This window comes from Nomascus leucogenys, chromosome 22a, assembly GCF_006542625.1.
Source record: "Nomascus leucogenys isolate Asia chromosome 22a, Asia_NLE_v1, whole genome shotgun sequence".
In the NCBI taxonomy this organism is placed as follows: domain Eukaryota; kingdom Metazoa; phylum Chordata; class Mammalia; order Primates; family Hylobatidae; genus Nomascus; species Nomascus leucogenys.
Window position 1 is genome coordinate 127,668,229 of NC_044402.1, and position 27,315 is coordinate 127,695,543.

A 27,315-nucleotide genomic window follows, 5' to 3' on the forward strand; every position below is an offset into this window, starting at 1 on the left:
TTGTTAAAACGCAGATTCTGATTCTGTAGTTCTGGGGCAGGACCAAAGTTGCTGCTGGCTCCTGGACCAGGACCACAGTTACAGTAGCAAGGATGTTGCTAACTTCTAGATGCCTGGTTATTAGGCCAACCAGCCCGGTCTGTGCTCCCGCCATCTCCCTGTTGAACAATTCTGGCTCCTCAAAGCCCAATCTTTCCTTAAGGCTCTGGTCAAATACCAGCTGTTACTGGGGTCCTAGCAGTCCTATAGTTCTCCACACTGGAATTAACCTCTCACCATCCCATTCTCCCAATACCCTTGACTTGCAACTCTTTGTTTTGTTTCTTTTTGTTTTAGACTGAGTTTCACTCTTGTTGCCCAGGCTAGAGTGCAGTGGTGTGATCTCAGCTCACTGCAACCTCTGCCTCCTGGGTTCAAGTGATTCTCCTGCCTCAGCCTCCTAAGTAGCTGGGATTACAGGCATCTGCCACCACACTCAGCTAATTTTGTATTTTAAGTAGAGACGGGGTTTTACCACGTTGGCCAGGCTAGTCTCAAACTCCTGACCTCAGGTGATCTGCCCACCTTGGCCTCCCAGAGTGCTGGGATTACAGGCGTTGAGCCACAACACCCAGCCTGCAACTCCTTTTCAACATGAATTGTGTAATAATCTACCATTACTTTAAGTTATTTATATTCTGCTGGCTATTTCTTTCATGGGATTATGAGACCCTGGAGGGGGAAAACACATCTTACTCATCTTTGTATCACCCACACCACCTGGCAGCATACTTTACAAAGAGTAGAGGGAGTCTGGAAGTACTTACTGAATTGAATTTGCAGAACCCAGTTATAGGTCACATCTTCAACTTGGAAGTTATTTTTTTTAAGTTGGAGGGACCCAGCTCTGGATATTGCAAATATATACATAACAAAGCAGCTTGGTTTTAAAATGAGGTTGAGTGACTGGTAATACCGACTGACAGAACTTTATCCATGCAAGGAGTATCAAGAAAGATGAGTTAAGTAAAGACTGGCCCAATTCCCAGTTCTCACAGGCTGTTAAAAGAAGTTGCTACAACCGGTGGAGCCAAGATGGCCGAATAGGAACAGCTCCGGTCTCCAGCTCCCAGCCCCAGCGACACAGAAGACGGGTGATTTCTGCATTTCTGCTTGAGGTACCGGTTTCATCTCACTAGGGAGTGCCTAACAGTGGGTGCAGGACAGTCGGTGAAGTGCACTGTGCGCGAGCCGAAGCAGGGCGAGGCATTGCCTCACTCGGGAAGCGCAAGGGGTCAGGGAGTTCCCTTTCCTAGTCAAAGAAAGGGGAAGCAGACAGCACCTGGAATATCGGGTCAGTCCCATCCTAATACTGCGCTTTTCCAACGGGCCTGGAAAACGGCACACTAGGAGATTGTGTCCCGCACCTGGCTCGGAGGGTCCTATGCCCACGGAGTCTCGCTAATTGCTAGCACAGCAGTCTGAGATCAAGCTGCGAGGCGGCAGCGAGGCTGGGGGAGGGGCGCCCGCCATTGCCCAGGCTTGCTTAGGTAAACAAAGCAGCCAGGAAGCTCGAACTGGGTGGAGCCCACCACAGCTCAAGGAGGCCTGCCTGCCTCTGTAGGCTCCACCTCTGGGGGCAGGGCACAGACAAACAAAAACTCTGCAAGAACTTCCACAGACTTAAATGTCACTGTCTGACTGACAGCTTTGAAAAGAGTAGTGGTTCTCCCAGCACGCAGCTGGAGATCTGAGAACGGTCAGACTGCCTCCTAAAGTGGGTCCCTCACCCCTGAGCAGCCTAACTGGGAGGCACCCCCCCAGTAGGGACAGACTGACACCTCATTCAACCCGGTACTTCTCTGAGACAAAACTTTCAGAGGAACTATCAGACAGCTGAATTTGTGGTCTCACGAAAATCCGCTGTTCTGCAGCCACCGCTGCTGACACCCAGCCAAACAGGGTCTGGAGTGCACCTCTAGTAAACTCCAACAGACCTGCAGCTGAGGGTCCTGTCTGGTAGAAGGAAAACTAACAAACAGAAAGGACATCCACACCAAAAACCCATCTGTACATCACCATCATCAAAGACAAAAAGTAGATAAAACCACAAAGATGGGGAAAAAACAGACCAAAAAAACTGGAAACTCTATAAAACAGAGCACCTCTCCTCCTCCAAAGGAACGCAGTTCCTCACCAGCAACGGAACAAAGCTGGATGGAGGATGACTTTGATGAGTTGAGAGAAGAAGGCTTCAGACGATCAAACTACTCTGAGCTACGAGAGGAAATTCAAAACAACAGCAAAGAAGTTAAAAACTTTGAAAAAAAATTAGAAGAATGGATAACTAGAATAACCAATGGAGAGAAGGGCTTCAAGGAGCTGATGGAGCTGAAAGCCAAGTTTCGAGAACTACGCGAAGATTGCAGAAGCCTCAGTAGCAGATGCGATCAACTGGAAGAAAGGGTATCGCTGATGGAAGATGAAATGAATGAAATGAAGAGAGAAGGGAAGTTTAGAGAAAAAAGGATAAAAAGAAATGAACAAAGCCTCCAAGAAATTTGGGACTATGTGAAAAGACCAAACCTACGTCTGATTGGTGTACCTGAAAATGATGGGGAGAATGGAACCAAGTTGGAAAACACTCTGCAAGATATTATCCAGGAGAACTTCCCCAATCTAGCAAGGCAGGCCAGCATTCAGATTCAGGAAATACAGAGAACGCCACAAAGATACTCCTCGAGAAGGGCAACTCCAAGACACATTATTGTCAGATTCACCAAAGTTGAAATGAAATAAAAAATGTTAAGGGCAGCCAGAGAGAAAGGTGGGGTTACCCACAAAGGGAAGCCCATCAGACTAACAGCTGATCTCTCAGCAGAAACTCTACAAGCCAGAAGAGAGTGGGGGCCGATATTCAACATTCTTAAAGAAAAGAATTTTCAACCCAGAATCTCCTATCCCGCCAAACTAAGCTTCATAAGTGAAGGAGAAATAAAACACTTTACAGACAAGCAAACGCTGAGTGATTTTGTCACCACCAGGCCTGCCCTAAAAGAGCTCCTGAAGGAAGCACTAAACATGGAAAGGAACAACTGGTACCAGCCACTGCAAAAACATGCCAAATTGTAAAGACCATCGAGACTAGGAAGAAACTATAGCAACTAACGAGCAAAATAACCAACTAACATCATAATGACAGGATCAGATTCACACATAACAATATTAACGTTAAATGTAAATGGGCTAAATGCTCCAATCAAAAGACACAGACTGGCAAACTGGATAAGGAGTCAGGACCCATCAGTGTGCTGTATTCAGGAAACCCATCTCACGTGCAGAGACACACATAGACTCAAAAGAAAGGGATGGAGGAAGATCTATCAAGCAACTGGAAAACAAAAAAAGGCAGGGGTTGCAATCCTAGTCTCTGATAAAATAGACTTTAAACCAACAAAGATCAAAAGAGACAAAGAAGGCCATTACATAATGGTAAAGGGATCAATTCAACAAGAAGAGCTAACTATCCTAAATATATATGCACCCAACACAGGAGCACCCAGATTCATAAAGCAAGTCCTGAGTGACCTACAAAGGGACTTAAACTCCCACACAATAATAATGGGAGATTTTAACACCCCACTGTCAGCATTAGACAGATTAACGAGACAGAAAGTTAACAAGGATATCCAGGAATTGAACTCAGCTCTACATAAAGTGGACCTAATAGACAACTACAGAACTCTCCACCCCAAGTCAACAGAATATACATTTTTTTCAGCACCACACCACACCTATTCCAAAATTGACCACATAGTTGGAAGTAAAGCTCTCCTCAGCAAATGTAAAAGAACAGAAATTATAACAAACTGTCTCTCAGACCACAGTGCAATCAAACTAGAACTCAGGATTAAGAAACTCACTCAAAACCGCTCTACTACATGGAAACTGAACAACCTGCTCCTGAATGACTATTGGGTACATAATGAAATGAAGGCAGAAATAAAGATGTTCTTTGAAACCAACGAGAACACAGACACAACATACCAGAATCTCTGGGACACATTCAAAGCAGTGTGTAGAGGGAAATTTATAGCACTAAATGCCCACAAGAGAAAGCAGGAAAGATCCAAAATTGACTCCCTAACATCACAATTAAAAGAACTAGAAAAGCAAGAGCAAACACATTCAAAAGCTAGCAGAAGGCTAGAAATAACTAAAATCAGAGCAGAACTGAAGGAAATAGAGACACAAAAAACCCTTCAAAAAATTAATGAATCCAGGAGCTGGTTTTTTGAAAAGATCAACAAAATTGATGGACCGCTAGCAAGACTAATAAAGAAGAAAAGAGAGAAGAATCAAATAGATGCAATAAAAAACGAAAAAGGGGATATCACCACCGATCCCACAGAAATACAATCTACCATCAGAGAATACTACAAACACCTCTATGCAAATAAACTAGAAAATCTAGAAGAAATGGATAAATTCCTCGAAAAATACACCCTCCCAAGACTAAACCAGGAAGAAGTTGAATCTCTGAATAGACCAATAACAGGTTCTGAAATTGTGGCAATAATCAATAGCTTACCAACCAAAAAGAGTCCAGGACCTGATGGATTCACAGCTGAATTCTACCAGAGGTACAAGGAGGAACTGGTACCATTCCTTCTGAAACTATTCCAATCGATAGAAAAAGAGGGAATCCTCCCTAACACATTTTATGAAGCCAGCATCGTCCTGATACCAAAACCTGGCAGAGACATAACCAAAAAAGAGAATTTCAGACCAATATCCTTGATGAACATTGATGCAAAAATCCTCAATAAAATACTGGCAAACCGAATCCAGCAGCACATCAAAAAGCTTATCCACCATGATCAAGTGGGCTTCATCCCTGGGATGCAAGGCTGGTTCAACATACGCAAATCAATAAATGTAATCCAGCATATAAACAGAACCAAAGACAAAAACCACATGATTATCTCAATAGATGCAGAAAAGGCCTTTGACAAAATTCAACAACCCTTCATGCTAAAAACTCTCAATAAATTAGGTATTGATGGGACGTATCTCAAAATAATAAGAGCTATCTACGACAAACCCACAGCCAATATCATACTGAATGGGCAAAAACTGGAAGCATTCCCTCTGAAAACTGGCACAAGACAGGGATGCCCTCTCTCACCGCTCCTATTCAACATAGTGCTGGAAGTTCTGGCCAGAGCAATTAGGCAGGAGAAGGAAATAAAAGGTATTCAATTAGGAAAAGAGGAAGTCAAATTGTCCCTGTTTGCAGATGACATGATTGTATATCTAGAAAACCCCATTGTCTCAGCCCAAAATCTCCTTAAGCTGATTAGCAACTTCAGCGAAGTCTCAGGATACAAAATTAATGTACAAAAATCACAAGCATTCTTGTACACCAATAACAGACAAACAGAGAGCCAAATCATGAGTGAAATTCCATTCACAATTGCTTCAAAGAGAATAAAATACCTAGGAATCCAACTTACAAGGGATGTGAAGGACCTCTTCAAGGAGAACTACAAACCACTGCTCAATGAAATAAAAGAGGATACAAACAAATGGAAGAACATTCCATGCTCATGGGTTGGAAGAATCAATATCGTGAAAATGGCCATACTGCCCAAGGTACTTTATAGATTCAATGCCATCCCCATCAAGCTACCAATGACTTTCTTCACAGAATTGGAAAAAACTACTTTAAAGTTCATATGGAACCAAAAAAGAGCCCGCATCGCCAAGTCAATCCTAAGCCAAAAGAACAAAGCTGGAGGCATCACGCTACCTGACTTTAAACTATACTACAAGGCTACAGTAACCAAAACAGCATGGTACTGGTACCACAACAGAGACATAGATCAATGGAACAGAACAGAGCCCTCAGAAATGATGCCGCATAGCTACAACTATCTGATCTTTGACAAACCTGACAAAATCAAGAAATGGGGAAAGGATTCCCTATTTAATAAATGGTGCTGGGAAAACTGGCTAGCCATATGTAGAAAGCTGAAACTGGATCCCTTCCTTACACCTTATACAAAAATTAATTCAAGATGGATTAAAGACTTATATGTTAGACCTAAAACCATTAAAATCCTACAAGAAAACCTAGGCAATACCATTCAGGACATAGGTGTGGGCAAGGACTTCATGTCTAAAACACCAAAAGCAATGGCAACAAAAGCCAAAATCGACAAATGGGATCTCATTAAACTAAAGAGCTTCTGCACAGCAAAAGAAACTATCATCAGAATGAACAGGCAACCTACAGAATGGGAGAAAATTTTTGCAACCTACTCATCTGACAAAGGGCTAATATCCAGAATCTACAATGAACTCAAACAAATTTACAAGAAAAAAACAAACAACCCCATCAAAAAGTGGGCAGAGGACATGAACAGACACTTCTCAAAAGAAGACATTTATGCAGCCAGAAAACACATGAAGAAATGCTCATCATCACTGGCCATCAGAGAAATGCAAATCAAAACCACAGTGAGATACCATCTCACACCAGTTAGAATGGCCATCATTAAAAAATCAGGAAACAACAGGTGCTGGAGAGGATGTGGAGAAATAGGAACACTTTTACACTGTTGGTGGGACTGTAAACTAGTTCAACCATTGTGGAAGTCAGTGTGGCAATTCCTCAGGGATCTAGAACTAGAAATACCATTTGACCCAGCCATCCCATTACTGGGTATATACCCAAAGGACTATAAATCATGCTGCTATAAAGACACATGCACACGTATGTTTATTGCGGCACTATTCACAATAGCAAAGAGTTGGAACCAACCCAAATGTCCAACAACGATAGACTGGATTAAGAAAATGTGGCACATATACACCATGGAATACTATGCAGCCATAAAAAATGATGAGTTCGTGTCCTTTGTAGGGACATGGATGAAACTGGAAAACATCATTCTCAGTAAACTATCGCAAGGACAAAAAACCAAACACCGCATGTTCTCTCTCATAGGTGGGAATGGAACAATGAGAACTCATGGACACAGGAAGGGGAACATCACACTCCGGGGACTGTTGTGGGGTGGGGGGAGGGGGGAGGGACAGCATTAGGAGATACACCTAATGCTAAATGACGAGTTAATGGGTGCAGGAAATCAACATGGCACATGGATACATATGTAACAAACCTGCACATTATGCACATGTATCCTAAAACCCTAAAGTATAATTAAAAAAAAAAAAAAAAAGAAGTTGCTACAACCAACACCCAATTAACCTGGTGCACAAACACAGATGCAATGCAATAAACACACACAACGAAAACCCAAATTAATTTGAGGAAGGCTCCAGGGCTATTTTGGCCACCACCTAAGAACGAGTCTGACTCCTGTTGAGAGGAACATTTCTTGGGCACTTAACTTCTTGGTTTTGGGGAACCACAAGAAAAACAAGTGGTACAAAATTCAGTTCTGCTTCCAATTACTGTGTCCCTGAACCAAAAAGAGTCCAAATCACAGTGGGGCAGTCGGGGGTGAAAGGAGAGAGAACATCCTGGTTCCTCCTTTTCAAAGAATTTGCCCATGAGTTTTCTAGACTCATAGCTACTACCAGTGGGTCTAAAGAGAACAGTGACTTCTAGATGCCCAGCCCTGGGCTCCTAATAGCTTTGTAAATTACCCAATGCAGTGGGCATATGTGGAAAGAAAACAAACCATTTGGAGAACACTTTTCCTTTTTTTTTTTTTTTTGACATGGAGTTTCACTCTTGTTGCCCAGGCTGGAATGCAGCTCACTGCAACCTCTGCCTCCCCCATTCAAGCGATTCTCCTGTCTCAGCCTCCCAAGTGGCTGGGATTACAGGTGCCCGCCACCAAGCCCTGCTAATTTTTGTACTTTTAGTAAGAGACGAGGTTTCACCATGTTGGCCAGGTTGGTCTCAAACTCCTGACCTCAGGTGATCCACCCACCTCGGCCTCCCACAGTGCTGGGATTACAGGCGCGAGCCACCGCGCCTGGCTGGAGAACACTTTTTAAAAGAATGGTTTAGCTTAAATACTTGAATGAGGATACTGCCACCCCGGCAGTTACTGAACAATGCTCCAGTGATTAACCATGTAGTAATTGCCAAAATGTAGAACAAGACCCTATTTTTGCTCATCCCTCCTCTAACAGCTCCTTCTTCCTTCTTGCAGGCTCTGTTTCCACTCCACCAAGCCCCAATTCAATTGTTTTTAATTCAAAATCAAGTAGGCAGCTATTAATGACTGTTAATGGAACATCTACTATGTTGTGCTAAGAGGTTTCAAAACTCCACATCCAAAAGCTGGCCAAGTATGAAAGATTTAAGTAGGAGTTCCACATAAAAATAGAAAGGATGGGCCAGATGCAGTGGCTCACGCCTATAATCTCAGCACTTTGGGAGGCTGAGGCAGGCGGATCACAAGGTCAGGAGATGGAGACCATCCTGGCTAACACGGTGAAACCCCATCTCCACTAAAAATACAAAAAATTAGCCGGGCATGGTGGCAGGCACTGGTAGTCCCAGCTACTCGGGAGGCTGAGGCAGGAGAATGGCGTGAACCTGGGAGGCAGAGCTTGCAGTGAGCCGAGATGGCACCACTGCACTCCAGCCTGGGCAACAGAGTGAGATTCCATCTCAAAAATAAAATAATAAAATAAAAAAATAGAAGGGATGTGTGGATCCAGTTAGCCCATAATTGATGTACTTTGGATCAAGGTAGAAACAAATTACAAAGGGAAAGACATGCTTTCTCCTCACTAGTTGTTTAGGCTCCTTATAAAAAGCTGCAAAATAAAACATCTAGAATTTCATTTCAGCAATATATCATGAAAATAATGAACAATCAGCAGGCGGCTCATACCTGGTCCTGGGGGGCCTCTCATTCCAGGGGGCCCCATGGCTCCTTCTGGTCCTCTCATGCCTGGCGCCCCAGGAAGCCCTGGGATTCGGGGACAGTCATCAACATCTGCAGGTGGCCCCGGTTCACCTGAAATTGGAATTACCGCCTGTGTAAAATGGATGCACATGCTTATGAACAAGCTCCTTCTACAGTCTCTGGTTAAAGCTGGACTTCTCATACTATACTGAAATTTAGTACAAATTTAGTATAAATTTCAGTATAAATGTTTGTAAAGGTTCAACAATCCAATGTAAGTTCCATGAAGGCAGGAATTTGTCTTGTTCCCTGGAGGGTACATGAAGAACTTCCAGAATGTTGGACTGACCGAATGAGTGAATGGAGTATCAGAGGAAGCAGAAGTATGAAATAGTGAAGGTCGGATGATGCAGCAATGTGATGACCCTCACAGGATTACCCAATCTCTGGGCCATGTTTTACTGGAGTAGCAGCCACAGGTAGCATTGCAAGAGGGACTGATGGATTCCTAAAGCTCAGCTTCATGTGTCCCTGAGTCCTTACTCTACACTGCAGCCACGTGGGTTTCCACAGTGTCAGTCACTCACACGGAATTTCAGGATTGCTAGAGGCTCAGAAGCAGTAACTTTCAACCTCGAGTGAACGTTGGACTTATCCAGGGCAGTCATGGAAATATACTGATGCCTGGGTCCCACTCCCAGAAATACTGATTTACTTGATAATAGGATGTGGCCTGAGCAGTGTCCTCATCATTGGCTGCATAATAAACTCAGCTGGTGAGCTTTTCAAAAGTACTTATGAATACTGGGGCCCCATCTAGACTAATTAAATAGGAATTTCTGGGAGTGGGACCTGGGTGTCAGTAGGTTTTGGTTTGTTTGTTTAACTCCTACGGTGATTCCAGTGTCCATTAGGGCTGAAAAGCACCGTTGGAAAGCTATAATTTTGACTGTAGCACATCAGAATTGTGTCGCTAGTTTGTTAGAAACCAGAGTTCCTGAGTCAGGAGGTCTGAAGTGGGGGCCATGTACATTTCTAACATGTTCCCAGGGAGGCTGATGGCATTGATCTGGGAATCTCACTTCGAAAAACACAGGCTGGGCACGGTGGCTCACACCTGTAATCCCAGCACTTTGGGAAGCCAAGGCGGGTGGATCACTTGAGATCAGGAGTTTGAGACCAGCCTGGCCAACATGGTGAAACCCCATCTCTACTTTAAAAAAAAAAAAAAATAGCTGGGTGTAGTGGCAAGTGCCTGTAGTTCCAGCTACTCAGGAGGCTGAGGCAGGAGAATCACTAGAACCCGGGAGACAGAGGTTGCATGAGCCGAGATCGTGCCACTGCACTCTAGCCTGGGTGACGGAGCAAGATTCTGTCTCAAAAAAAAATAAAAGAAAAAAGAAAACCACTATATTAAAGATGTGACATTTTTTTCGTTTACTTTCACATCTGTAAGACATTTTTTCTAAAGCTTCATTCAGTCATCCTGCAAACATCACACAGGGATAAGAAATAATAACACTGAACAATAATGATAACAGCTAAGGCTCACTGAACGCTTTATCATGTATCAGGCCCTGTGCTGAATGCTTTTACTATTAAATCCTCCCGACAAGACTGTATGTGCTACTGTTATGAGAAGGGTACAGACAAGAACACTCAGGCTTGGCCAGGCATGGTGGCTCATGCCTGTAATTCCAGCACTTTGGGAGGCCAAGACGGACAGATCACGAGGTCAAGAGATTGAGGCCATCCTGGCCAACATCTCTTTAGTAGAAACCCCATCTCTACTAAAAATACAAAAATTAGCCGGGCGTGGTGGTGTGCAGTCCCAGCTACTCAGGAGGCTGAGGGAGGAGAATCGCTTGAACCTGGGAGGCGGAGATTGCAGTGAGCCAAGATCACACCATTGCACTCCAGCCTGGTGACAGAGCAAGACTCTGTCTCAAAACAAACAAAAAAAACACTCAGGCTCAGGCAAATGAGTGACACTTCTGTGGTGACACAGCTTACACATGGCAGAGTCTGGATTGCAATCCAGGGCATTCTGGCTCCAAACCCATGTTCTTAACCACCTCATCAGACTGTATCAGGAACTCTCAATATCCGGGTAACAAATTCTAAGAAATGAAACATATTTTAAAAGGTATCATCTGGCTGGGCATGGTGTTTCACGCCTGTAATCCCAGCACTTTGGGAGGCCGAGGCGGGTGGACTTCCTGAGTTTGGGAGTTTAAGACCAGCCTGGGTAATAGGACGAAGCCCCATCTCTACTAAAATTACAAGAAATTAGCCAGGTGTGGTGGCACATGCCTGTAATCCCAGCTACCTGGGAGGCTGAGGTAGGAAAACTGCTTGAACCTGGGAGTGCAGTGGTGGGATCTCCAGCCTGGGAACCAGAGCAAGACTCTGTCTCCAAAATAAATAAAATAAAAATAAAAGATATCATCTGATTAGCTATGGTGTTCTTCAAATGTATGCAAAAGTGTGAAATAATTTCAGGAACATCAATCATAAAGCAGTAAGAAAATCCTTAACAAAATGTGGCATAACAACAAAGTTTTAGTCTCCTAATACTTACTGGGCCTGTGTAAAATGACCTGGAATTCTTATGAGCTATTTGGAATTTAACCCCATGTAAAATATGGTATAAAACCAAATATGGTATAAAACCACAAGCAACACAGGGCCAAAGGTATTTTTATAATAAGTACAGTTTAATGTAAAATTTGGCTTTTCTACTATGGGTGACTTGAGAGAGATGCATAGAGGCATCTTCTGTTTTCCCTGAGTAATGTCTGGCCCTTCCCAGTGGGAACGGAGTTCAGAAAGTAGGAGCACGTGGTTGGTGCTTCCTATTTAGAATTTTGATGTTCTCTTGAAATGACTTTATACATACAATCACAGAGAGACAAGATTGAAATGAAAACATCAAATACAGTTTAATTTTTAAATATAAACATTGAAAATACCAGGACTTTTTACATTTTTGATTTTGCTTTTCTTTACTTTTTAATAAGTCAGAAGCTGAAAAATAAAAAGGGGAACTGAGGCCTCTCTTCTAAAGACCTTAAAAATAATACACGGTGTCTGTATTCAGAGCAATTCTCGTTAGGACAAATAACAGAGGCCTGGAAAGAACAAATGCAGGCATTCACAATTTTTCTTTTTCTCTTTTGAGAAATGCTTTTTATTTTCTTTGAAAATGCCGGCACAAAATAACACATTGTTTTTGCATTGCGGAGCATTAAGTGAACATTTTCCTTTTAACACACAAAGAAATGTGCTACTTGAAAATGGACTTGAGGGTGTGATAGGAAAGGCTTCTCACAGCCCCTTACTGGGAGGTGAGGCCCCATTTTTTAATGTTGTACATACCATTTATTTTAGGGATGCTCTATGTATTTATATTGTAGAATTTAAAAAAGGAACTTACATTGGTATGTACTACAGCCTTTGACAGAGAAAGCCCACATACTTCATGCCCAAATTGAAACTATATAAGCTAAGGATCTCCACTGCCTTGACAACCTATAATGAGGCTGAATGTCAGGATGCTCTAATACGAGGTTACTCTATCTGTAACGAGGAAGCAAAGCACTGCAGCCTGATATCCTTACAGCACTCCATCTATAAAATGTAACAAAATTGAGCTCACCCATACAGAGGAAAAAGGACAAGTACAGAAATGACTAGAAACCAGAGTGAGGGGAAATTACCAATTTTATAGCAAAGCTTACCTCTGGGACCTGGAGGAATCCAAAGACAACAAATGAGGGCCAGTCCACGATTTTCACAGGGTGGAAAGAGATTTTAAATTTGTGGATTAGGACAAAAAGGAAATAGATTGAGAACATACATAATTTGAGGCAGCATCAATGACAAGCAGAATGGCAGCATCTTATTTACATAAAAAGTCCACATCAATGTGACTGACAGGAGCAGCCATGATTTAGTAACGGAGTTTTCATCTCTAGAATGACTTGAAATGAAACTCTCTTGAGCAATATAAAATTCTAGTTGATTTCTTATGGCGAATATCTCCTAATTTAATGCATGTAGGAATTCTATCCATTTAAAAGCTTCTGAAAATTTCATATTAATTTGCCAAGTACAGGGTATACATAGAAAGGAAATATGAAAAGAATCAACATATAGGCCAGGCTCAGTGGCTCACACCTGTAATCCCAGCACTTTGGGAGGCCGAGGCGGGTGGATCACGAGGTCAGGAGATCGAGACCATCCTGGCTAATACGGTGAAACCCCGTCTCTACTAAAAATACAAAAAAATTAGCCGGGCGAGGTGGCGGGCGCCTGTAGTCCCAGCTACTTGGGAGGCTAAGGCAGGAGAATGGCGTGAACCTGGGAGGCGGAGCTTGCAGTGAGCCGAGATCGCACCACTGCACTCCAGCCTGGGCGACAAAGCGAGACTCTGTCTCAAAAAAAAAAAAGAATCAACATATAAGCCCTTGTTTCTCCTGTACTACGATACATCATAAAGCAGTGCTATTTATTTATTCTTTGGACTAGAGTGCTAATTTAGGACACTGCGAAATATTCTGAACTGACACCACATTACTGTAATATTGACTTAGGATCTTGAAAGATATTACTTCTGCCCATCTCAAATACACATGTCTGTTTGCCCCTTCTCTCCCCAACTCTTCCTTGTCGTAATTTGACCCTATGGTTAAAAAGTGTTGCCTACAGAGTTAAACTGAATAGCTTCTTCTCTTCCTAGGAATGAATGGAATTTACAGAAAAAAATTAAATAAAACATGTAGGAAAATCAATGAAAATTCAGGGATTAGAATTGAATATACGATCCTAACAAACAATACTCAAATCAGTCTTTGCCTTTTGCATGAAGGAACACATATTTATTTCCCTTAGAAACAGTCTATACGGGCCAAGCACAGTGGCTCACGCCTGTAATCCCAGCACTTTGGGAGGCTGAGGTGGGCTGATCACCTGAGGTCAGGAGTTTGAGACCAGCCTTGCCAACATGGTGAAACTCTGTCTCTATTAAAATACAAAAATTAGCTAGGCATAGTGGCACATGCCTGTAATCCTAGCTACTTGAGTTTGAGTCAGGTGGATCACTTGAACCCAGGAAGCGGAGGCTGCAGTGAGCTGAGATCACACCACTGCCCTACAGCCTGGGTGACAGAGCGAGACTGTCTCAAAAAAAAAAAAAGTGTATATAAAATCAACTCCTTTTTTTTTTTTTTTTTTTTTGAGTTCATGTCCTTTATAGGGACATGGATAAAGCTGGAAACCATCATTCTCAGCAAACTATCACAAGGACAAAAAACCAAACACTGCATGTTCTCACTCATAGGTGGGAATTGAACAGTGAGAACACTTGGACACAGGAAGGGGGACATCACACACCAGGGCCTGTCATGGGTTGGGGGGAGGGGGAAGGATAGCATTAGGAGATATACCTAATGTTAAATGACGAGTTAATGGGTGCAGCACACCACCATGGCACATGTATACATATGTAACAAACCTGCACGTTGTGCACATGTACCCTAGAACTTAAAGTATAATAAAAATATATATATATTTTAAAAAGTTAAAAAATAAAGTAAAAAAAATCAACTCCTAATTTTCAAACTTATTCATTCTGACAATAAATTATTACTTCACCAAACATGAGACTTTGTAGTGCAGCCTGAAAGAAATATACTTTTAATATTAGGGCTTAAATAATAAGAATGTGCTAGTAATTCAGAATATTGACTACTTTCTGAACAATGATCAGTTTAGTAAATGTTTAAACAAAATGCTGTATGTAGGTTGGAAGCTCACCTGGAAGACCAGTGGCCCCTTTTCTCCCTGGAGGTCCAGGTAAACCCTTCTCTCCAGGTGGCCCAGGAAATCCATGTGGTCCCTGCGGCCCCGGGAATCCCATTGGTCCTTAAAAAAACCAAAACATAAAAATGAGGGCACTGGAATGAGACAAGATAAAAACAATGACATTTTGATAGACTGAATTCAGAGATTCACTCCAACAAAATGCAGAGCATGGCTAGCCTGAGAGTCAAGATTAGCCTCGCTTTCCTCTGTGAGACTTAGAGTGGTTGCCTCTGAAGGAAACACATGATCGGCCGAAAGAACTAAGGAAACGGTTCCATGGTCAAGACGAGACTAAATTACAATGAAAAGAAGTCCTATAACCCTAAACTTTCTCTGGAGACAAAGGACTGGAACTGAAGGGAAAATCAGGAAAGAGTTTTCAATATCCAGGAACAACGTGCCTCCCCAGGCGAGTTCAGACCACTCTCCTCCTCACTCTCTTAGTTTTAGGCACAACAGTTCAGTTCCTCATACGTGATGTTCCTTTACTTCTTCCACATCCATGACGTCTTCCTCATTTTTTAGAGTTAAGATCAAGTCTCACTTTCTCAGGGAAGCCTTCCCTGGAATCCCAACTGAAGTTTAGTTGCTTTTTGATAAGCTCTTCATTCAGGACACTTAACTGGATTTAAACTGACATATCCCTTAGTGTGCATGTCTGTCTTCCATAAAACTATGCTCTTTATAAAAGAAATTATTATTATTATTATTATTATTATTATTATTATTATTATATTTGCTCCATTACCCAGGCTGGAGTGTAGTGGCACAATCATTGCTGACTGCAGCCTCCAACTGTTGGGTTCCAGCGATCCTCTCACCTCAGCCTCCCAAGTAGCTGGGACTACAGGCACACACCACCATGCCCAGATAATTTTTTAATTTTTTTGTAGAGATGGGGTCTCACTGTGTTGCCCAGGCTGGTATTGAACTATACTGGCCTCCAGGGATCCTCAGGCCTTGGCCTCCCAAAGTGTTGGGATTATAGGCGTGAACCACTGAGTCAGGTGGAAACTCTGTCCTTATAAGATTAGAGACTCTACTTAAATTTGTTCACTGCTATATTCCTGCAGGTGCCTAACAGATATTTGTCACTGTGTAAGTCATAAAAGGTAAACTGAGGAAACTCACTCTCTTTATAGTAAAGCACTGTTTGGCCTTTATTGTCTCTGGACTTGGAGTCAAGAAGCATGATTAGTGGTTCCACCAATATTTCTAACTCCCTGTGTATTCTTGTGTAGATCACTGGTTTCATATGGTGTGTTATTTCCTCAGTCCTGAACTTCATGTCCAGGTAGAGATTTATTCCCTAGAGGAACTAAGGAGGAGGAGTGTTAGCCAGCCCCTTCCTCCTTCCTCTTGGTGACTAGAGTGTTAGCACGTCAGTCCAATTCTGAAGTTCAATAATTGGAAGCCTACTTACCCGTAGATTTGAGCCACATTCTCTAAAATTGATTTCATTGCTAATATAGATGAACAGGCTTGCTCCATACTGCTATACAGGCTGTGCACTGCACAATTCCACAGATGCCATTTGCACTATAGTCATGGCAGCCTCACAGTGATTTTTATCTGTGACCTAATCTTTTGCCTTATTTCACACTTGGTTCAGAACTCAGGCAAGGTGCTCGTTATTGGGCTCCTTTTGCAAATTTCAACTGTTGCTTTTCTGATATCCAGCTTCCTTATTTATGAAATAGGGAAGTTAAAATGGACACTCATTAGTCATCTTTTTTCAACAAAAGGCTTCTTTGAACCTAAAAATCCTCTGAAATTCTGGTGACCAAAAACTGATCTCCCCAAACATTAGCAGTTGGATAAAAATTAATTAAAATAAATATTTTAACCTCAAATAGTGGGGAAATTCAGTGATTCGGGATCTTTGCATGAATATAAAAAAGCAAAGTCAGCAGTCTAAAACTAAGCTGTCCAATACAGAAGCTACTAACCACACACGGCTAGTGAGCACTTGAAATGTGGCCAGTCCAACCTGAGCTGTGCTGTCAGCGTGGAACACACATGGGATTTCAAAAGCAGGAAGAAGGAGTGGCTTATTTGCAAAAGGAACTAGTTTTGCACAATCAGCTCAATTATCTCATTGATAAATGTATATTAATTATATGTTAAAATAAAAATATTTAAATATATTATGTTAAATCACAGAAAGTATGAAAGTTCACTTGTTTTTACTTGTTAAAATGTGTCTACTATATTTTTAAATTGCACCTGTGGCTTGCATTACATTTCTACTGTTCAGTTCTGGCCTGGAAGATTATCAAGAGTATTATTAGGGGCTAAAGATTAACTTGTGTTTCTTCCTTTTACTTGTCCAACTTTGACCCAAACTTCTGGACTCTTTGGGGAAATAAGGACATTTTAGAAGGCAGTCACTTTGTTTGCATAGGAAATAGAAATGGCGGCACAGTACCCCAGACCCTCAAGGGTAAGATAACCAAGTCGTTCACATACTACTTAATGGAACAACATTCATACCTTTCTGGCCATCTTTTCCATCACATCCTGGAAAGCCTTTGTATCCTGGAGGGCCTGGTGGGCCAGGGGGACCTGGTGGCCCTGGTAGACCACAGTCACCTGGCTCCCCTCTCAGAAGGTCAACACTCCCAGGGAGGCCTGGAGGCCCAGGTGCTCCTGACCACAGAGAAGAGACAAAAATATTCCTTTGGTCAAAGACAAATGTGTATACTGGCTGCTTGACAGCTTCTGAAGAAAAAGAATTCAATGATTTGCAAGCAAGGAATAAAGAGAATTAGAATAATAAGAAAGTCAATGATAACAGAAATGAAATAGAATGGATCATAATACCAAGTTGAGAAATGGTGTCGACAATGGGTTGGTAACTGTTAGACAAAATGAACCCAAGCAAAACCTTCCTTCCCTTCGACGTCTTTCCTGTTGAAACTATCATTTTGGGTTTTTGTTTGCATTGCCATCTTACTGCTTTAATAAGATGGATGGATGGATGGATGGATGGATAGGTGGATAGACGGTTGGATGGGTAGATAAGATAGATGGATGGATGGATGGATAGGTGGACAGATGGTTGGATGGATAGATAAGATTGGATGGATGGATGGAGTACCAAACAGACAGATGAATGGATAGATGGATTGGTAGATGGATGGATGGATGGATGGATGGACGGATGGATGGATTGATGGACAGATAGGCATTTGAGGAAATACGTCTGGTGGGAAAGGAATGTTCACTTGATTAAATTTATAATCCTAATGGAAAACAAGTCTCCACAAATAGGAATAAATTGACCCCAATTATATCCCTACTTAGCTTCTGTACTTCTTAGCACACTTTTGAGAGCTTTATTATTTTCATTGTACAATCCCTAAAATCCTAAAGATTCAAAGATGATGGGCATGTGTCTTTATGGAAGAGTTCTAAGAGCTTGTATGAATGCAATTGCCTGCATTTAGCAAGATATCACACGGAACCACACTCTTCTCCCAACTCCCAACCCAGCTCTAGCCTAAACCTACTTGGTCAGCTTAGTAATGACTTCGAACATCTTTCCTTACCAAAGTTTGTCCCTGTGAAGTCATGAAAGAAACAACATGTCCTGTCAGCAGCACATGAAGAGACTGTTTCTTGTGTGCCACAGGCCTGCATCCTGTCACTCTGGGCTAGTGCCAGTGGTTTATGTGACAGTTGCTAGAGACCAATAAGGAGGGTGCGATTCCCACTTGCCACCCACTTCTGAAGACATTTGATCAGCATCAAGCTGGTGACAAAAAAAAACGCTTGCTTGTCAGTTTCTACCCTGAAGAGACGAGGGTCTAACAGAGCTGAAATAGAAGAGAGGGCCAAGTCCTGGTCCTGGATATGGTCCTGAGAGCTCACCACTACCCAAAGTCCCACCCTAACTGTGTCCCACTTATCCACCTGCCAAGCTGATGGGAGGCTGCTTCAGTGCTTCTATTCTGCCACTCTCTGGTCCCACATTCCTCCAGAGCTGGCAGCATCTAACAAAGGGAGCACTGCCATCCTTTGTCATGATTCTCTCATACCTCTTGGGCCATCAGGACCAGGAGGTCCCTGATCTCCAGGTGGACCCGGGTCAGGAATGTCCTTAGGAGCTCTTCCTGTGGCACCTGCAGGACCAGGTGGTCCTGATCTCCCTAAGAAGAGACATGTTCACATGTTATCCTCATTGCATTTGGAAGGTTTTGGTTTAGTTATTGAAAGAAGGGCAAAGCAGGCTGCAGCTTACCTGGGGAACCTGGGGGACCTTTTTCTCCACAAGGACCTGGAGGAGAGATTCCTGGGCTCCCAGGGTCTCCTCTCTCTCCTTTTAACCCAGGTATTCCCACTGGACCAGGTGGCCCCACATCATGCAAACCTTAATGGGGAAAACAGAATTAATACTATATCTTCTCCTTGCTTGTCCCTGTTATAGTGCCTGAAAAGGAACCACTTCCCAATAGCGGCAGAGAAGTGGCTGGTTCTGCAGACACCAACCACTGGTTGCAGTGGTGATCCAAATGTCTGCACCATTTCTCTCTTAGGACCCATCACACTGCTCAGACATAAGGTTTATTTCTTTTATAGTTATTTTCCAGATTTTTAAAAACAACAACTTAGAGGTAATACCAACACTCCCACCTCTACAATGGATAGAGTAAAAACAAATGAGATACAATAAGTAATCATGCATAAGTTGCTTTGAAATTTGAGGTGGAAACTGGCATGATTAGAACTATTGTGGAATTTCACACTGGGAAGGAAGGACATCAGTGTTTTCTTGGAAGGCACACACATTTAATCTGACTATTTGGAGGAGCTACTAAATGAATCGTAAGTGACTATATTACTGGATCTTCCAAACTAGAAAGATTTCACCTCTCCAACAATAAATTCAAACCTAGCAGCACAATTCCTGTTCCCCAGGGTCACTCAAATTTGTATGTTAGGTTTCAGCTACTTTGTCTGATCATAAGCGGTTTTTCTGAGAAAGTAACACAACAAATGTGCATTATATTAACAGAACAAGATAAAATACACTTGTCAAAGATTAACCTATTTGTGGTATGAAAATAACAGCAAATTGTGGCAGTAATTTGTTTTAGCAGTGGCCATAAAAGGATGCTATTAGTACTAATTTGACCCATGTGGTCAAACATGGCATTACTATACTTAAAACAATACAAAAATTCTAAAATCCCCAACTAGTTACTTGTTAGGATAACATTTTGAAATCTGGCTCCATTAAAGCAATTGTTCAGAGTACTTTTAGTAGACAGAAAATTCCAAGCAATACCAACAAAAGATACTGTTAACCAACAATTCCTTCTTAAATAGGGTTTTCTCAAATGTCCTTTTCATGTCATTGTCAGCACTAAAAATAGCTCCAATACTGTGTCTCTAACCTAAGCCAGTTTTTTTTAGTTTTGCCTCCAAATCTCATGAAGTGCAGAAATACCAGGGGAGAGTACCACTTTCTCTCATGAACCATTGACTGAAGCTCAGTCTGTTATGAATCGATTAGGTGCTTACCTGAAGCGCCTTTGGTTCCTTTCTGACCCTTCAATCCATGCAAGCCGTTCAGGCCAGGTGATCCGGAGGGACCTGAAAAACACCACAGGCCTGTGACCCAAAGGAAGACCAGCCACCGGTACTCACTCTAGCCACAACCGCAGGCACTGCCCAGCAGAGGGCGCGTTGCTGGGGCCAGCAAGCAGCTCTGAGCGTCTGGACTTCATCATCAGGGTGGAAACCCAGGCCCAGGACTATTTAACACATTCATCCGATAAAGATTTTCTTCCAAGACAGCTTAACACAAACATTTCTTTGGCTTTAAAGTACTGCTGTTGGTTTCTGATCCTATCATGACCAGATACGGTCTAGAATTACTGAATCTTGGCATAGGAAGTGACCTTTGATTTTATGACAATAAAATCACCCTAGATGAGGAAAGAGATCGGATGGGAGCAAATCCAGGCCTCACACCTCCCAGGCTTGGGGTCACTGCACCCTCCCAGGGGCTGCAGGCTCTGGTTTCTTCAGGATCTACTCATGGAGATGCAGTCAGACGAGAGGACGCATGGCGCCTGTGGCATGCTGGCAAATGCTTGCCCTACGATGCTCAGGCCTGCATGGCGAGTGTGGCTCCAGCTATTGCTTTGCAGTCACTTCTTTCACAACCATTCTGATGCTTTTCTGCAGAACCTAAGTTTATTTTGCGGTGATCACTGAAAACTCCCGTCTCTGTAAATAGACATTACCCCACTGATGCCTCTGTCTTCTCTCAGAACCTTCTGTTTAGTTCTCCAAAGAGCCATCCACCAGCCTGGCTTGACTGAAGTTGTCACTAAACACTTCCAGTGGAAAATTTTTCTTAAGGTTTTTCATCAACATGTGTTGAGTTGTGTTGAAGTTGTCTGAACAAGAGCCTTTTCAAATGACACTTCTTGATGGCCCTTGGTAAAGTTGGAGGAGGAGAGGAAAGGAAGAAAGCAGGTAAGGAATATTTATCGAGCATCTCTTGGGCACTGAACCATCTGCGGGGTGCCTTCTCACAAGTCCTGTCCCACTGATGGCTATGAGCACTGAAGCTTCTCCCCAGCCTCTGGTCAAGCCTGGAAAACTTCCTATCTCATGAGCAGATCTTCTACCCAGTAGCTGTTCTTTCTTATCCAAGATAAGAGCCTCTCAGTGCACGGCCAGGCTGTTTACTTAGAGTCACATCTCTCAAATTTGGGACAAAAATACCATCAGCTTATAAGGTTGAACACAGAAGGTGCCCCTCACCTACCCCCATAATATAGGACCCCCTTGATTGTTGATGTCCACCCCACACTGTGAAACAATCATGTCTTTGGGCGACTGTCTCCCCTGCTCAAGGGTAAATAAGAGTTCAAGACTAGGTCCTATGGATGTGTTCAATAAATGTTTGTTGAGTGAGTGAATGAAAAAATACGGAACAAGGTGGATGAGACAGAAAGCTACAAAAAGGAGCAGGGTAGAATTTTTATTTGTATGTCATATCTTTCTTTAATAGATTTATAGGACAAATATAATTTACAGAAGTTAGAGGTATCAGTTTGCATATAAATAATTCAAGTGCTAATTATTGTCTATTCATTTTAAGCAAGTCCTCTTTGTATTCTTATTAGAAGCTGGCACAGTTAGTTGCTTCCCTTCTATTTATCATCAGTACCTGAAACAGACAGTCATTATTCTTTTAAGATCTAAGCTTTAGATTGGTTCAAATGAGCCATATTCTCTTGCACCAAAAACAAAAAAAAATGGGAATGCATCTTTATTTTCCCTAAATCTCTTATTCCTAACCACTTTTTACAGTTCTGGCTTAGTTTATTCTCCAATCCTCTTTCCTATTTTATGAGCCAACGTTTCAAGTTTGCACCAAAAGAACACACAGGCCTTCTTTATCTGCCAAATCTGGATATTTATTGCAGTCTATCTAAAATGATAATAAATTTTCGGGGGGACCACTTCACTATTTCCACATGTTTTGATCTCCAGCTTTAGTCACCAAGATTGATGGCTTGGGGACTTGGCTGGGGTGGAATGTCTCTGCTTCTGCCAGCTCTCCATTGTCACATCAACACATCCAGATCCTAGGTTGTCACGGTCCCAGCCTCTCGCCATTGTTGAACTGGCCGACCCTTATCTGACCCAATGTTATCGTTCTAAATTGAATGCAGCTACATCTGAGCAGGGTTGTAAGGGTAATTTTTCCTTTTTACTGAAAGCTTTTTATCAATCCCATCTCTAAATCAGAAAGTTGTTCATGCATAAAATATATACAGTGCAGATGAGAGGCAATTAGGCTAACAAAGCACATTTCTAGGTAATGAGGAATTTTTATTCACCTCTCTGGTCGTCCTCCTGCTAAACAACCATCATTTAAGGCTGCAGCACACTGCACTTTCAGGCCGGGTGCTCTTTCTCCAGTCAGTGAATCTAACCTCCAATCCAGCCAGAATTATGGCTCCTATCTTTGTTAGCCAGTGAATTCTTCATGACTGCATTCCCACTCTCAGGCTGTATTTTGTTCTAAAGCCTGAAAACATTACACACCCAAGAGCCTTTATATGGGTTCATACTTTTAACACAGGGTGACCAACGTGTCCCTGTTTGCCTGGGACTTTTTCCTGGTTTTAGTACTGAAATTTCTACATCCTGAAATACCCAACTCAGGCCCAGGCAAAACGGGACAGCTGCTCACCCTAACTTTAAAGCTGATGGGAAGAGAGATCTTTGTGACTATAAGTAATGGTTGAAAAACCTGGAAGATTCTTATCAACAAAGATTCTGAAATAAGATTTGAATATTTTTTATATCAGCAAATATGTGAGTGCCTACTAAGGGTGTAAGATATGGTTCCCTAATGCACAGAGAGCCTGCCCCAAATGTACCTCCTGGCAGGTGCTGTCAAGACAATGCGGGACAAGTCTGTCCCTGACTTGACAGAACAAACAGGCAATTACATCCAGTGTGGTAAGTGCTGTGGGGGAAGGGCAGGAGGGGAGTAACCTAGTAAAAAAAAAAGGGGGGGGAGAATATTTCCATGATGTTCATAGCTCTAAGGGACATGGCATCTCTTTTCTGAGGAAAGCCATTTCCAGATTCTTTTTTCTTATGAAACGTTTTACTTGCTATCAGCCAAGATACGAAATCCATATTCTTTCCAGTTCCTGTCATGCTACAGATAGTATTCTTTAGGTTTTCATTATTTCAATCTTATATTACTTTCCAACTAGGAACTGGGTGTTCTCCTTTTAAAGGGCATATGTACTTAAACTTTTAAGTCTAGGAATACAGCCATTTTATTATTATTATTATGATACTTTAAGTTCTGGGATACATGTACAGAATGTGCAAGTTTTTCACATAGGTATACATGTGCCATGGTGGTTTGCTGCACCCATCAACCCAACATCTATATTAGGTATTTCTCCTAATGCTATCCCTCCCCTAGCCTCTCACCCACTGACAGGCCCCAGTGTGTGATATTCCTCTCCCTGTGTCCATGTGTTCTCATTGTTTAGCTCCCACTTATGAGTGAGAATATGCGGTGTTTGGTTTTCTGTTCCTGTGTTAGTTTGCTGAGAATGATGGTTTTCAGCTTCATCCATGTCCCTGCAAAGGACATGAACTCATCCTTTTTTATGGCTGCATAGTATTCCATGGTGTACATGTGCCACATTTTCTTTATCCAGTCTATCATTGATGGGCATTTGGGTTGGTTCCAAGTCTTTGCTATCGTGAATAGTGCTGCAATAAACATACATTTGCATAGGTCTTTATAGTAGAATGATTTAGAATCCTTTGGGTATAAACCCAGTAATGGGATCACTGGGTCAAATGGAATGTCTGGTTCTAGATCAAGTCAAATGGAATTTCTGGTTCTAGATCTTGAGGAATCGCCACACTGTCTTCCACAATGGTTGAACTAATTTACACTGCCACCAACAGTGTAAAAGCATTCCTATTTCTCCACATCCTCTCCAGCATCTGTTGTTTCCTGACTTTTTAATAATTGCCATTCTAACTGGTGTGAGATGGTATCTCATTGTGGTTTTGATTTGCATTTCTCTAATGACCACTGATGATGAGCTTTTTTTCATGTTTGTTGGCTGCATAAATGTCTTTTTTTGAGAAGTGTCTGTTTATATCCTTTGCCCACTTTTTTTTTTTTTTTTTTTTTGAGACGGAGTCTCGCTCTGTCTCCCAGGCTGGAGTGCAGTGGCGCAATCTCGGCTCACTGCAAGCTCCACCTCCTGGGTTCACGCCATTCTCCTGCCTCAGCCTCTCCGAGTAGCTGGGACTACAGGCACCCGCCACCACGCCTGGCTAATTTTTTTGTGTGTATTTTTAGTAGAGACGGGGTTTCACCGTGGTCTCGATCTCCTGACCTGGTGATCCGCCCGCCTCGGCCTCCCAAAGTGCTGGGATTACAAGCGTGAGCCACCACGCCTGGCCCTTTGTCCACTTTTTGATGGGGTTGTTTCTTGTAAATTTGTTTGAATTCCTCGTAGATTGTCAGATGGATAGACTGCAAAAATTTTCTCCCATTCTGTAGGTTGCCTGTTCACTCTGATGATAGTTTCTTTGCTGTGCAGAAGCTCTTTAGTTTAATTAGATCCCATTTGTCAATTTTGGCTTTTGTTGCCATTGCTTTAGGTGTTTTAGCCATGAAGTCTTTGCCCATGCCTGTGTCCTGAATGGTATTGCCTAGGTTTTCTTCTAGGGTTTTTACAGTTTTAGGTCTTATGTTTAAGTGTTTAATCCATCTTGAGTTAATTTTTGTATAAGGTGTAAGGAAGGGGGGTCCAGTTTCAGTATTCTGCATATGGCTAGCCAGTTTTTCCAACACCATTTATTAAATAGGGAATCCTTTCCCCATTGCTTGTCTTTGTCAGGTTTGTGGAAGATCAGATGGTTGTAGATGTGTGGAGTTATTTCTGAGGCCTCTGTTTTGTTCCAGTGGTCAAGATACCTGTTTTGGTACCAGTACCATGCTGTTATGGTTACTGTAGCCTTGTAGTATAGTTTGAAATCAGGTAGACTGATGCCTCTGGCTTTGTTCTTTTTGTTTAGGATTGTCTTGGCTATACAGGCTCTTTTTTGGTTCCATTTGAAATTTAGTTTTTTGTAATTCTGTGAAGAAAGTCAATGGTAGCTGAAATCAAGCCATTTTTAGCATATGTTTAAGTTAAAGTTTAAATCTGATTGAACACAAGCAGGATGCAAAATCCATATGGCCCGTTCTAGCAGAGCAAACAGCTTTGAGTTCAGCAGCTGGTTTGTTCAAACAAGATAATCAGTCCCCTTGACTTAGTTAGAACATACTTCAAATATTTAGTTTCTCAGTTCAAAGTGTTTCTGCTGGATTGTGGTTCATTTTTATATCAGCATGATAAGCTGCAACAATGAATTTATACTGTAGATGTTTTAACTTTTTGGAATGTATTTCACTGTTTTGTTTTGTGTTGTGGTTTTTAAAGACCAGTTGTTCTCTGAGCTGTTTGAAGTGAAACAGTGTCACTGTATGGTGATGGAGCACCACTGCAACATCTGTCTGTAGGTGGTATGAACATGCGAAGTAATATGTTCATTTCCTCACCTTCTCTTTTTAACACACTATTTCATAGCACAGAATTATGATGTGATTGGAGATTAATTTTTGGGTGATTTTGTTATGGATCAAATTTATTAGCTATTAGTTTACTTTAGTTTTGTTTTTTTGAGATGGAGTCTTGCTCTGTCACCCAGGCTGGAGTTCAGTGGTGCAGTCTCAGTTCACTGCACCTCAGCATCCTGGGTTCTAGTGATTCTCCTGCCTCAGCTTCCCGAGTAGCTGGGACTACAGGCACCCGCCATCATGCCCACCTAATTTTTGTATTTTTTTAGTAGAGATGGGGTTTCGCTATATGTTGGCCAGGCTGGTCTCGAACTCCTGACCTCAGCTGATCCGCCTGCCTCAGCCTCCTACAGTGCTGAGAGTACAGGCATTAGCCACCACGCCGGCCAGCTATTAGTTTTGTAATAGCATGCCATACTGAAGTTATGTGATAAATGCAAACAAATTCAAGGGAAAGAAGGATCAACAACAGTGGCATGAGCCCTGTCATTTTGACCAAATTGGGTGTATGTTGTTAAGCCACCAAGACACTTAAAAATCCTTGCTGTGTTACTGAACTTGGAGGGTAGGAAGAAGTGGAAATGCAGTGGGAGTGGTTAATAATGGCAAATGTTTTCTTTTGGTTCTTTACCAACTGTCTTCCAAACACAAAGAAGTGTCAAAGAATACGCCATGAAGGCTGTAGAGATGGTCAGAGACAGGAAATGGCCACAATCATCAGAGAAACTTTCAAAATAACATAATGATCATTTTGCCTGAAATCCTAAATTTATCATGAATTGCTGGAATTCACATTACTAAAAGTGTCGATGAAGATGGAGAACAGTACAAAGATGTCTTGTCTTGTGAAGGGAACTTTTCCTATCAAGTTATGTGATTGCATGAAAATACATGAGTATACCAACTCTTCAACATAAATGGCTCCTGTCTCCACAAAATCGCACCAAGTAATACCTACCACACTACAACTTCTGGAAAATTAGAATTATTTCAAAGCTATCCAATGAGTGAAGAGGGCAAAGTGTGGGAAAATCATATTTGAATTTTCAAAACAATAAAAGGATTAATCCCAGAAGAAGGGGTTTCCAACTCAGTACCTTCTGAAAGCAGGTACTTTTTATTTTACCAGGATTTCATATATGTATGAGTCAATGAGCAAAGGCAGGTGGAAGGTGAAGGGAAGGAAGAAGAAATAGAGGAAACCTGGTTACAAGACTCTACCAAGTAAGCTGGAACCATCAGCTGTTGGTTCAGATAAGGACTGCAACCTCATAGCTACTAGCTCAGATATTCATTCTCCTATTTGTCCATGCATTCATACCACCAACCAATATACTTATTATTGACTGAGCCTCAAGGATATATGAAATGTCCTTGCCTTTTAAAAAATCATGCCCTATTTGATGAGAAAAACCTCCAAACAAATGTGATACA

The 27,315-nt window shown here is 42.1% G+C and overlaps 1 protein-coding gene across 1 annotated transcript in view; it reads right to left on the minus strand.

Annotated features, from left to right (window-relative positions):
* Nucleotides 1-27,315, minus strand: part of COL4A4 (collagen type IV alpha 4 chain) — a 167,433-nt gene that overhangs the window by 16,573 nt on the left and 123,545 nt on the right. The window contains exons 38-44 of the mRNA XM_030804064.1: nucleotides 20,268-20,339; nucleotides 18,985-19,113; nucleotides 18,782-18,892; nucleotides 17,235-17,390; nucleotides 14,694-14,801; nucleotides 12,617-12,625; nucleotides 8,862-8,987 (exon numbers count right to left, since the gene is read on the minus strand). Of these exons, the coding sequence (XP_030659924.1) occupies nucleotides 8,862-8,987; nucleotides 12,617-12,625; nucleotides 14,694-14,801; nucleotides 17,235-17,390; nucleotides 18,782-18,892; nucleotides 18,985-19,113; nucleotides 20,268-20,339 (711 nt within the window). The remainder of the gene's footprint in view (nucleotides 1-8,861; nucleotides 8,988-12,616; nucleotides 12,626-14,693; nucleotides 14,802-17,234; nucleotides 17,391-18,781; nucleotides 18,893-18,984; nucleotides 19,114-20,267; nucleotides 20,340-27,315) is intronic.